Genomic DNA, 14,261 nt, shown 5'->3' with positions numbered 1-14,261 from the left:
CTTTCTTCTTCTTTCTCTCTCTCTCTCTCTCTCTCTCTCTCTCTCTCTCTCTCTCTCTCTCTCTCTCTCTCTTCTCTCTCTCTCTCTCTCTCTCTCTCCTCTCTCTCTCTCTCTCTCTCTCTTCTCTCTAGAGAGATTCTCTCTCTCTCTCTCTCTCTCTCTCTCTCTCTCTCTCTCTCTCTCTCTCTCTCTCTCTCTCTTCTCTCTCTCTCTCTCTCTCTCTGTGTGTGTGTGTGTGTGTGTGTGTGTGTGTGTGTGTGTGTGTGTGTGTGTGTGTGTGTGTGTGTGTGTGTGTGTGTGTGTGTGTGTGTGTGTGTGTGTGTGTGTGTGTGTGTGTGTGTGTGTGTGTGTGTGTGTGCAATAATTACTGTTAAAAGATGACAAATCGAAAGAAAAAGTTTCTTCTATGGACCAATTAGTGCACTGTTCTGTATTGATAAAGTGGTAATTTTAAAACATCACAATATATATCTTATTCAGTTAATTTATAGAGTTTAAGTAAATAGACTCCACATACAAGTGTTCAGCTGGCCGATTCACAAGTAAATCCTGAATGAAGAAATCCTGAAGAAACTACACGACGTTAAAATTCAGTAACCATATGCTATTATATTTTTTTTAAATTATATATTTATTTTAAATTTTAAAAATTAAGACATTATATGAGTTTTTTTCAGTTATGAAATCATTAATGTCCACAAACAATAAAAGTTCATTAATATCTTAAATTAAATTTCTATGATAATAAACAAATAATAAATTCAATTCAGTTTTTGTTATCTGAATGCGAGAAATTTGTAGTGCTGTCAATATTAAGAGGTACAATGAGAGGCTTTGTTTTCTATTGTATTATCCAGTTCCCAATAATTTGGTTTAATAGTAAATGTTACATGCTGGCCTGTTTTATCTAAAGCGTAAGCTGAGTTTCACTAAGGGAACTAGGACTAAATTTTGTTGTTGCGATCAACATGTTTGGTGGTATGTTGTGTTTATTTTGCCTCGAATTACAACACATTCATGAAATTGGCTCATATTAAGTAGAACTAGGCGTGGGTTTTCACTTCGGTGAGCTCGGTTAGCTAGTTCAGTGGGTAACAATGTAGAACATTCAAGATGTCTTCGCCTACAGCGAAAGCAGTAAGCTGAATTATTAAATCACCAATGCAAATGCTTATTGAGGCATTTACATTGGTGGCATCCCAACAAGGCCAGGCTTATTACTATGAGATATAAAAAGTCAGAGGGCAATAGACGACTCCTGTTAAAGCCCAACAGGGCAAGGAATAGGTGGTGGGGTGGTGTGGCGACTGGACCTCACTAGGCGGGTGTCTTCCCCCACAGGGTTGGGATGGCCTGTTTTATCGATAGTTTTTAAGCATAAATTTTTAACATCAGATATTTTAAAAGTGATATTTTTTGACCCTACGTAACTTTCGATTTGTCTCCAAATTAACTCAATTGGGTTGAGTACAAAATGATAGGGAGGTAATCAAAGCACAGTTTTGCAGCTGGATCTTGCTAACTCATCAGATTTATACACAGTAAAATTACTTTTAATATGCAAAACCCTTTTCAATAATTGGACCTTAATTTCATCCTCTTCAAAAATTTGTTGAAATAAGCCACATTTTGATATCATTCTTTTTCCAAGACACGGCTGAAATTTTTTATTTTTTACATTAATCATAAGGGGCATTGTCTAAGATAATAAGTGAATTATCTTCCAGAGAATGTAACACATCCCTAAACCATTTCTCAATAAATAAAATTTGTGTACTTTTTTACGAATCGCATTTTTATAAAAATCATCAACCTTTTCTTCAATTAACCTGCAGGGTTTTGTTTTTTAAAAAACCGTAATTCATTAGTAGATTTATACTCGCGAATCACATGTACACTGAAGCAGTACAACTTCCACTTATGTTAGCACTTTATTAAGGACATCCAGGAAATCAACACCGTTGGATTACTGTGTAATTCGCTTTTGTAAGCATTTAAAATGATGTGTTTTTCTGCATAACTTAAGGGCTTTATTTGCGACCCTTTTTTCAGAAAGGATATCAATAATTCTGCACTATTATCAGCTGAATCAGTATCAGACATGGTATCAAAAAGATTATATAACTCAAGACGTATGGACACAAATGTAGAAATACACTATACTCACATTCCAGTAAACTTAAAAAAATTGCATTATATTAACTTTAAATTACATTAGAGTAAATAAATAAGTAACAGAAACACAAAAATTGAATACGGGAACAAAAGAGTTATCAAATGAAAAGATCAAGAGTTTTAATAGAACTGAGAAGACATAATGTTATATAAACTTTTCATTACACTAACTACTATGTAACAAATTATTTATACAGTGACAAAGATGAGTAATGATTACAATGTTTTATAAAGATATGGCTGTGTTGTGAATTGACACTAATACACGGAACATGACATAACAGAATCATCATGAACTCACTAACACAAATGCAATGTTTGTTTATTTTTCAATCTACAAACAAACTGAATACAGTATAATTAAAGGTTGAAAAACAAATTTTTACCAATTAGAGAAAAAATCTAAAGGCATTTGAATATTTTTGTAAAAATTATAGCCATAGACAATTTGGAAATAGTATATTTTAGTGGTTCATTGTTTCTCCTTTAGTGTAGTTTGTTTAATGTTTGACCATTAAGATTATAAGTTTTACTTTCAATTTTTTTAAAAATTACCCAATTAAGAAACTACTGGGACAAAGTATGTATATTGTAACTGTTAGTAAAAACTGGAACAATATATCAGATGCATAGGCTTCTGTGTATTAATTACCTTCGTCCTCTTCCCATCTCATTCTTTTTCTTTCATTCCTTCTCCTTTGGGTAGTGCAATGGGAGTTGGACCATTTGTGGTGCCATGGGACGGGACTGCAAATGGGTTCTGTTTTTGGTAGTTGGTGGGGCAGCCATTTCTTTATTAGGGTTTAGTTGTGTTGGTGAACCTGTGTGTCTGAAAAACTGTCCAAAGACTATTTCTAATCTAGGGGTTACACAAAATTCAAGCTTGTGGCTGAGGTGCCTACTGAGTAAAGGCAAGCGTACTATTCCTGTTCCTAATTAGTCGATCAGTAACTTGTAATTAATGAGACTTCTATTGATTCTGTCAAGACTGTGTTATTGGTCTCTATTACAGTCATAAATAATTTACTGTAATCGTGATAATAGAAAAAAATTTGAATATTATTTGTTAATTCTTTCACTTTTTCTTATATTTGTGCTTTTTTTCTAATAATTATTTTTTTCTTTTATTACAGGAAACAGCATCATACTAATAAAGATCCTGAGACTCCAGTGTGCTATTTGGAATTTTTAGTTGAACGTCCCAAAGAAAATAATCTGTAATTATTTTATTTTAATTTCTTTTACTTTATGCACTGTTACCTTTTAAGTTATTAAAATCTTTTTATAATTGTTTAATTTCATATATATTTTTTGTTTAACTTAAATGTTTTATAATGAGTAATTTCTGTTTGTATTATAAGCCTTTATTTTAGTTGCAATGATAATATTGTGTTTTTATGTTGTATTTTCATTGTAATTTTTCTTCTTTTCCTGTAATTATATGTACTTGTCATCTTGTGCTATAAAGTGGTATAGGCAGCTGATATTATTTGGTTTTAATTTAGAGCTCTTACAATGTGGGCCATTAATATTTTATAAATGGTTTTGTAAAATTTGGATTTAGAGTGTTTCTTAATGGATTTAATATGTGTAAAAAATACTCAAAATTTAGAACTTCTAAAATTACAAAAAAAATTATCATACAAATTGGTGTTACTATGTGTGCACAAAAAAATATTAGACTGATAATTAGAATCTCACTAATTTGGACTTCTAGAAAATATGGACCAATTTTTGTTACCAAAAAATTATTTGTTTTATAGGTAAAATCACATCAATAACCTTAAATGTTTATTGAACATAGAACAATAAAAATACAGCATAAATGAATAATTGTTTTACTTGTGTGAACATGGAATGTAGGATATAGTTTAATTTATTTTATTTTTTGGTTGTTTTTTATTATTGATATTATTTAAAGCTGAATTTTTCCTACTTATTAAGTACTGTATACTGGTTTTTTTGTTCTTTATATATGCAGGTTGCCGTTATAAAATTTTGCTTATATTTCACTAGAAAATTGTTCATGAGCTGTTTTGTTTACTTTTTTATCTTTATACAATCAGGAATTTAAAAACTATGCATTAACTGGTTCAGTATTGCTTATAATTATAAATGTAATCTAACCAACCTTAATGTATGGTCACTTCACTTGCTAACCTAACTAGCGAGCATAGGTTAAGTTTGGTTAGATTATTTTTTAAATTTCAAATTAGCTAAGCGCATTGCAATAAGCCTCATTTTTCAATTTTCCTACAACATATAAATCTAAAAGACATTCTCATATCAATTTAACAACAGCTTGTAGAGAACATACAATATTTAGTAGAATAAGAAGTATGTATTTTATATTACCAACTCAATATTCTAATGTTATTGTCATATTTATGAAAAACACGGTCTAGGTTTCAATAACACTGAAAAGATTTTTGTTTAATTACTTGCATAAAATTATAAATACCACTAGGTACATTTGACAATGCTCTTGCTGTTATACATGGGGTTGTCTCAATAGAAACAATAATGCTATGTGTATTTGTACATGTTTTATATTTAATGTTGGTTAACTTTTCTTTTTTTTTTGTAAAATTACATGAATATTTAATATTTTTAAAACTAACTGTAAGTGTAATAACTATAAATTTATAAAATAAAGTGTATTTTAATGTCATTTACAGTGACATGAATGCACTCAATTCATGTCATGAGCTTATACTCATATTAAATGCAACATTTTTATCTATGTAATTTAATATAGGATATTAACCCAGGCAACCTTATTATGTAAATTTATAGAATTTTATGAAATTATTTTGACTATTATTATGCAGTTATTTCAAGATATGTTAAATGAAGCTGGTGATGCTTTATTGATTTTATTTATTTCCAGTAATTATGATAAGCCTATAATTTCTGAAAAGGTTTGTAGCAATGAAAATTTTATTTTTTTTTAATTTGGATTTAGAGATTTTTTCAGTTCAGTTAAATTAAAAAAAAGGAATCGCCCACAACCATTAGATGCATTGTCTTTTTAGTTTTTCCTTAGTTTATGATTGATTTTCTTATTTTTTTGGTGTTTAGGATTTTTTATTATGTATTAATATTTTATAAATGTACTGTTATTTTAAAATTAAATTATCTTTATTATGAAAATATAAAGTAATAATTTATGCAAGAAATTTGTATTTGACTAATGGAGAACGAGAGTAAAATCAAGCACTCCTTATATCAGTAAGATTCTAATTTTAATATTATTGTACAAGGTGGTTTTCAGAATTGTATGTTGCTATAAAATAATACAAAGAATTAAAATAAAATAAATTGATTATACTTTCTTATTCCTAAGTAAAAAATATCTGAAAACTCACTAATTGGTTTAACTAAATTTGTTATTAATTTTTGTATAGAATCGTTATTAAAATTGACTTTTTTGGTGATTTTTACCAGAATTTGTTTGTTAAGTACAGTCAGTGTTTCCATTTTGTCTGTGAATATATTTTAAAATTGTTATATTAGAATGAAAAATTGGTCCAAATAATTGAGTTGCATAACATCATTTTGAATTAGAATTAACATTTTTAGTGGTTAATGGTTTCTACATATCAGGAATTAGAACTGTTACATTACTTAAATGTGTTTTTTTTTCATAGACACTGTGGCGGTAAAGTATGGGAAATAACAAAACATAATACATTTCCTTTACTTTTGTAACCATTCTTGAATTAAAAACACTACATTGTCACTACACTATAAAAAACACTTCACTACATTGTCTAAACATTTCCCTGACCGATTACTCCAATTGCCCAAAAAATTGAATTTTGGAATTGTGTTATACAATTGAAACTCTTCACTGAATATCGTACAAATCTGAAATGTTTTATTAAAACAATTTTTTATATTATATTATTAATTCTTTAATTTACACACTCTAGCAATAAGAATTGAATGTACTGTTAGTCCTTCACACTTTTAATCACATTATCTAAGTTTTTATTAGTCAGCATCATCCTTTTTTCATCTAAACATGTGAATTTAATGAAGATATCATTTAATCATATTTTAAATATTTCAGCATAGTGTGCATATCAGACAACATTTTATGTTTTATTGTTTAAGGCAGCCTTTCTTATTATTATAATTTATGGAAATAAAATATTACTTGATACTACTACTGGTAAAATAAAAACCTGCAGTCTCTTGCACTCCCTGTTTTTCTTATAGTACATTTCCGTATCCTCCTCATTTTTACTCTTAAATCACTTTCTTAAACACTGATTTTTCTTCCTCACTGCTTCCATAACCCTTTCATTCCATTAGCTAGTCTGCATTTCCCTCCTCATTCCTGTCATTTTTCCACACTCCAAATGTAAGTAAAGATAAATGTTAAATCCAGGATAAGGCTGATCTATAGAGTGAACTGTATTCGTAACTGATGTGCTGATGAAATGCCTTAATATGAATTAATATTAATAGTGTTAATTATTAGTACAGTTATGTGGTTGGGTGCGTGTTAGTAATTCATCCAAATCTCTGTGTAATTATTTTCTTAATTTGACTGTGATTATATTTAATAAATGCTTTTTGTCTCGCTGAGTAGTGTTCAGTCATATTATCACTTTAGCATAATGTAAATGTATTAATCTTTTCTTTAAAATATTCAGCGGCCATATTCAGAATTTCAATAGCTTTTGGTGATTAATAATGTATAAGTTGATTAAGAGTGTATTTTATATTTTGTTAATGTTGTATTTACTTGTATATAAGGTGATCTAATAGAACATTGTGGTTTTTAAAGTGACATCTGTGGTAAAAAAAATCTGAATTAATCTGACAAATTTTATGAAAATATTACGTGTAGAACAGACTAGCATACCTTTGAAGGAAAAATAAGTTTGTATTAAACTTTCCTAAGTTGATTGTGATTAACTGGCCTCTCATTGCAGTTTAATAATTATTTTTTTATTTTTAAACTTTTTAAAAAGTAACATAATTTTTTTTTTAAAGGTATTTTATATTCAGATTTATCTTATGGTAGTCAGTTGTAGTATCATTACAGAACCCCATTTTAATAGTGGATGGTAGGATAGCTCTCTCTTTAGTTTTATAGAAGTACTTGATCTATCGACTCTTCTTCCGAACAATTCAATGATATTTAAGAGCAATAGTAGAATTTTATAAAGATAAACAATGTAATAAACCAAGCAATGCTGTAGGCAATATACCATATTCAAAATGTAACCTACACTAATTCAGAAATATTAACATTGATATTAAAATAAATATATCAGCAAAATGTGATTGCTGACATTAGGTTTGAAAGAATTCAGCTATTTTGAATGAATGTTAAAAAAATAGAGGGATTTGGGTACATTAATGTGTCATTCTTTTTGTAATTTTAATTTTTTTCCTGTATCCATGTTTGGTAAAAGTACATATAAAATATTTAATTATAATTACAGTTTAGTGAACAATTTTAATAATTACTAGTTCTTGGTGTATTTGTACTGATTTTACACATAAAAACTAGATGATACTGTTGAACAGATTATGTTTGTGATTTTTTTGTACTCCATATATATAGCTATAAAACTAAAGAATTCTGCAAATAATTACGTGCCTGTTTGTACTTTTAATTGCTACTATATGACCAAACATCTAAAGAATGAATGTATTATATTTTCAAAAATTATTGCCACTAAACTTAAAATAATTTGAAAATACATTCTTTATTTAATTATTTTGTTACGTATCTGAAATAACAAGGCATAAATAACTAAAAAAATCGAGATAAATAAGCATCTAAATATAATAAAATTCAAAAGAAACTAAGACATAGTTTATTAGTTATTCGCTGTATAAAAGCTATTTACTTTGTAGTCTGGTCTCAATTGTATCATAAACTAATTGGTATTTACATTTGGGTTTTTATCTAAAAAAAAAACTTATTTATGAAAAAAAATGGCCGTCTTAAATATTTAGCATATAGTATTTACTTATTAAATAAATATTTTACTTTATTGTTTAAATATGAGGGATGTTTGATAGGTCTTGCAAAATTAAAGAAGATACAATATTTGGGGGAAATTCTCTTTCATATCTCAACATAATCTTCTTTAAAGTCTGACGATTCTAAAGGTTTTTGATTCCATCCTTGTAGTATGATTTATCCGAGTCATCAGTAGGCAGATATTTCGGCAAAAACTTAATATTTCATAAAATATACTTTGGTCTGTTAAGAAATGGTTACAGTATATTTTTGAATTGGTGCATAAGACATTAATTTCTATTATTTCTGTTTATTTATTTACTATATTACTTACTGTTTACGTATTTTTATACATTTGTATTCAGTTACTGGAACATAACTACTAGAAAAATTAATTCTAGAATTATTTAATAAATGTGTGATTAAACTGTTTTGTTTGTGTTTTTCTACTTTTTTTAGATACTACATTTTATTTTCTATAATTATGTTTAAAAGGTATATTTAATATTAGATACAGTCTTGGTCAAGAATACAAATAAACATAAACACATAAAATGGTAGCAAAGCCTGTATTTAATATCACCATTTATAATTGCTGTTGTTTTGAGTAATATTAGAATGCTTGTCACAAAGGATTTGCATACAGAAATTTCATAAAAAAATATTTTAAAGTGACTAACCACATCTAAAGGAGCTATTATGTTTTCCATTTTATTAATGTATATGATTTACATTTTATCTAAAGTATTCTTAATTAGAGAGTTGAAATAGGAAATTTTGATGCTTTTATAACCCAAAGTAGTATAGTAAAAAAGTTTATTTCTTGCATTCCACTATTTTGCTTGTTCCAAATTAAATGTTGAACAAATAAACTTAAAACAAATTGCTAGCGTATTACTAATTTTTTTATAACTTTTCAGTTAATCACTTTTATAAATTTCTCAGTATGTTTTATGCCTTTTCAGCCATCTGAAAAGTCATCCTATCACTGTGTGATCTATTCTGAACACTATAGCAGAATTTGCCAACCTTTGTTTTTGTGCTGATTATTTGAAACATATCATACATTAACTTTCCTATTAGTAAAAATTATATAATATAATTAAAAATAATTGAATAATGAAGTGAACAATGGTTTTACATTCATATGTTGAATTATATTTATATAATTTTACTAAAATTAAAAGGTAAGATAAAAATAATTAGTTCAATAAAATTTATTAACAATAAATATTTTATTTGGATTGTTGATTGATATATTATTGGTCTTATAAGGAAGAGTTAAATATATAAAACAGAACTGCCCTAATATTTACCTGGATGGATCAAGGGAAATCATGGTAAAACCTTGGTCAGAATCTACAAGTTAATTATAAAATAAAAAACGAAAGTGGTTAAAATCTACATTAATAATTAAAAATAAATGTATATGAAATAATGGTACATGAAGTAATGGTATATGAAATACATGAAGATACTAAATTTAAATAACCACAAAGTAAATAATTCAGAAGGTAGTAATGAAAATTTTGAGCATATATTTATGTACAAGTTAAACAGAGATGCAGCAAATATTTAGGTTTTTTTTTATTTTTTTAAATTAGTATTATTTAAAAACTTGTTGAACTATGATGTTTCTATAAATAAGAGAATCTTTATATAAGATTCCACTTACTTTAAATAAGTTAGTGGAAAAATCTTTTAGATCAGTGTTTATTAAAAATTGCTAAAGAAGTGTAATAAGCCGAAGTATTCTGTCGAGTTATATAAAAAGAGTTTTAATATTATTGATTTTTTTAAAAAATTTTTATGATTATTTTGTTTTATTTTAATGATTATTGTTTTTATCAAAAGGTTACACATTTATAATATATGGACAAATTAAAAGTTCCTATTTATTAAATATTTGTGTGCATGAATCATATTTATGGGCACCATATAATAATGACAGTCCATCTTTGTATTTTAAAAACCTTTTTGACTTTTTGAGGAAATCCCAAGAGATGTATTGTATTTAAGGCGGGAATACATGAAGGCATAATGAATGTCTAAGTCATGATGACAAGCATTGTGTTTAATAGGATCCTTCAGAGTAAACATTTTTTTATTTAGTTGCAAATAATAAATTAAGTAGTAGTTGTCCATTACATAAATTGACCTAGAAAATATACTTAACATTATCTACCATACTTTTCATATCCGGTAAATATGCTTCAGGAATATGGTAACAATGAACACTTCATTGAGTACTACCCAATATTATTTATAATATATATATATATATACACAGGTGATTCAAAGAAACGGGAAATTAAAAAAATTCAATAACTTTAATGAAAAACTTTTTTTAGAAAATTAATTTTATTTCATGTAATTGTACAAATGTTGCCATTTAGTATACATACATTTTAGTTTATCTTGTAAATATGACATCTTTCAGGTGACCTCATCTACGTAAACACTCACGAAGTCTCTTCGTTAAATTGTTCATCGTTTGACGTAACATCTCAACTGAAATTTCGGCAATTGCTTCTCGGATCTTTGCCTTCAGTTCTTCCGTTGTAGCAGATCTACTGTGGAACACTTTGCTTTTAAGGTGACCCCACAAAAAGTAATCGCAAGCTGAGAGATCAGGCGATCTGGGAGGCCATCTAATGTCACCATTTCGTGAAATGACATGTTGTCCAAACAATCGGCGTACAGCTGCCATCGATATTCATGCAGTATGTGACGTTGCTCCATCTTGTTGAAACCAGGCTGTGTTAAGAATTGGTGGAAATCTCTTTTGTTGTTCCACAACAAAGGTTTCAAGCATGGCTACATAACGAGCCGACGTCACTGTAATCGCAAGACCGTTGTCATCCTCAAAAAAAATAAGGGCCTATAACACCATAAGATGACATAGCACACCACATGGTGACTTTCTGGCTGTGCAACGGACACTGGTGTAGCTGCGTAGGATTTTCTTGTGCCCAGTATCTGAAATTTTTTTTTAATCACATTTAACAATGTGATGGAAAGGATTATGAAGAAAAGAACAATTTTCAATTAGATTTGGTAGGGTTATTGTCCGTCTGGTGGAAAAGAGCCTTCACTTAATATAAGTGCAAACCTGAGTAACTGTACAAATCTCAAATTGAAAAGGCAATTATCTGCCTTTTCTATAAACATCAGAGCAACACTTTTATGGCTGATAGCTAAAATTACTATGCACTTTAATAGAAATTCTTGTCTTGTCACAATTCTTGTTTTCTTCATTCAAGAAAATAAAATCACAGTTGTTTACTCAGGTCTCTATTTATATGAAGTGAAGTCTCTTTTCTACCGGACAGTCAACATCCTTACCAAGTTTAACTGAAAATTTTTCTTTCCTTTATAACCCTTTTCCAACAAATTTTTAAATGAAATTATAGATTGTAGTGTTGTTAAAACTGTTGGTTCAGTGCCAAAAAATTTCCTATCCAAGTCAGGGACAATTTAAAAAAATGACAAATTAAAACCATTGGAAAAATTAAAGACTCCATAATCAGAGATAAAACTTTGTGCTTAATATACTTAGTAATTTTTAATATACTTAACAATTTTTACTTAGTAGTAAATTGTTGAGCAATTCTTGTTTCTTTCTTGTTAATCAAAGTTATGAAACTCTCCGTACACCTTAGTAGTTCAAGTTAATAGTGAACATGATTGTGTGTAAAAACAATTTCTATCTTTAATGAGAGCTGTGTTAGCAAGTTTTTTAAATAATAGCTGTCATAATGAAGTTGACTGTTCCAGAAATTAAAGAAAATTACTTTAATGACATATGAAACTGTTCTTAAACATATTTCAACCCAATTTTTTGTATGACATTTTTATAAAGTTATGCATTATTAAAATTGCATTACCATTAAAACAACAGGCAAAATATGGAGTAGCTTTTATGTGTAATATTCCATAATTTCTGCAGTTTCCTTCAAATAAAGTGGAACATACAAGAATAACATAGAATGGTTCAAGCTTTATTATTTATAAAACTCAAAATTTTCCATCAAGTGGTACAAAAGATATAACTCAAAATAGACATTTTCTTTTCTGATGAATATTGTAGAAAGAGTATTTACTTAACAATAGATTAGAAATATTGCGTTAACATAAAATGAAGAGTATAAAAAAATGTTTTTACATGTATAGTTGTAAGATCTCTTAACAAAAAAAAAAATTAGTATAATTCTAGAATTATATTTATAAATTAGCGAAGTAGTGCTGTAATTTAGGAAATACAGTTACTTGTCATTTATGATTTCTAACAAAATCTCAATCTATTCTTTAAAAAGTAAATAAATAAATGCAATAAAGAGTAATTTTCATTATTTATTAAATGTATAAATTTTATTTACAAACTATTATTTATTTCACTTTTTTTGTATTGTTTATAATTTGTTGTTAAATTTTTGTATTTTTGTAAGCATTCATATAGCTTCCAACTAACTACATTTTGGAAAATGAATGTAGTTAGTTACAGGTCACCTGGTAAATTAAAAAATTAAATAAAAATACAATAACCACAAAATACGGTGAAAATCCATTAAAATTTTAATTAGACATAAGTTAAAAATGGAATAAGTAGGGTTTAGTGGAATACTGATTGATAAAAAAATGTCTAATTTTATTTATGTACACGATTGCATAATTACTTATAATTCTTGGTTAGAATTAGTATTAATAATAAAATTGTATTAATGTAGTAATATAGAATATACAATGGATTGTATACATGTGCAATATTAAAGAGCATTCATTTTCATTGTATATTATTATTCTCCTTTAATTTCTCTGTTACTATGTTAAAATAAAATATTATTGTTAAACAAAATAAAAAACTGCTCAAATTAAATATTTTATTTGATGTGTTATTTCCTTTCACTGTGATTTTTGTATTATTATAAGAGCTGTTCAAAATAGAAGATGGTATTACATCAGATTTATGTATTGTTGATTCCTAGTTATGAGACTTAATGGCAGGAATGATAATTTAAGTTAAAATGTAGCAAAACAAGGTTATTAAAAAGATTCAGCTTCTTATGATGAAAGGAAACCGATCTTGTAATAAATCAGAATGTCTGGATGTTTGTTGTTTTTTTTTCATTTGTTGACGGTGTGGCGAAGAAATAGGATTTTATTCATCCACGCAAGCGTGGATGAATGACGGCTCTGCAAAGTACTGTCTATCGCCCCATCACTCTCCGGTCAGTTCTTCACCTGTATTCAGGGCTTCATTCTCTTTTATCTTCTTCCCCTACTCTTTTTTCTCTCCTATTCCTCTATTTTCTTATTACATCAGTTTATGACTTTTTTTTTCACCTTACTCCTCTGGGCCAGACATACATTAAGTAAAGCTTAGCCCAGGAAAATGTCCTTCTACTCTAAGGGAGCCTTCCCACCTACCGACAGTAAATCCGGCACGGCAGGTTGGATCTTTATTTTGCCTGCCTCTAAAACCCGGGAGGGGGTAACCAGGCCCGACTATGTCGTCCTCCCCCCCCAGAGACTAGGTCTCGGTCTTGACAATTGCCTGCCTCCAACCGCCGCGTATCGGTCTTAATTTTACCCCTGACCTACGCTAGCCCCATAGTCCCTATCCGCTCATCGGAACCGGCTTACCTAAGCATACCGGTCCATACAGATGGGGTTGTCCGCCTTTCCCTACGCTTAAGTCCACGGCGTCTCTCTTCAGCGCCCTTAGTGCGTAACACCTTCATAGCATACGTGTCGAAGACCCTCCAGTTCTCTTCTGAGGACAGCATGAAGGACACCAGGCTTTCGGGTCTTAGTCTGTCGATGCCTGCTTGGGTCCGCCAAAGATGCCATTCTGCACACATAAATGCAGTGTGCTCCGCTGTGTCCTGTCTGTCGCAAAACATGCAGTACGGAGAGTCCTGTCTGCTAAATCTATTTAGGTAATGCTCAAACGTTCCATGGCCGGAGAGCATTTGTTACGCATAAAAGGTTATATTACCATGTTTCCTTTTCGTCCAAATGTCTGTTATTAATCTCCTTGTCCTGGCTGCATCATTTCCAGTCCTCCATTTTTCACGCCATGTCTCCATTACGTTAG

The 14,261-nt window shown here is 29.0% G+C and overlaps 1 protein-coding gene across 1 annotated transcript in view; it reads left to right on the top strand.

The window, feature by feature from the left end:
- The window catches only part of LOC142323523 (uncharacterized), a 49,731-nt gene extending 36,707 nt beyond the window's left edge, over positions 1-13,024 (top strand). The window contains exons 13-14 of the mRNA XM_075363285.1: positions 3,309-3,392; positions 10,605-13,024. Of these exons, the coding sequence (XP_075219400.1) occupies positions 3,309-3,392; positions 10,605-10,608 (88 nt within the window). The 3' untranslated portion in view covers positions 10,609-13,024. The remainder of the gene's footprint in view (positions 1-3,308; positions 3,393-10,604) is intronic.
- Positions 13,025-14,261: the final 1,237 nt, after the last annotated feature.

This window comes from Lycorma delicatula, chromosome 4 (genome assembly GCF_047948215.1).
Source record: "Lycorma delicatula isolate Av1 chromosome 4, ASM4794821v1, whole genome shotgun sequence".
NCBI classification, from domain to species: domain Eukaryota; kingdom Metazoa; phylum Arthropoda; class Insecta; order Hemiptera; family Fulgoridae; genus Lycorma; species Lycorma delicatula.
This window is presented reverse-complemented; position numbering and strand designations above follow the sequence as displayed.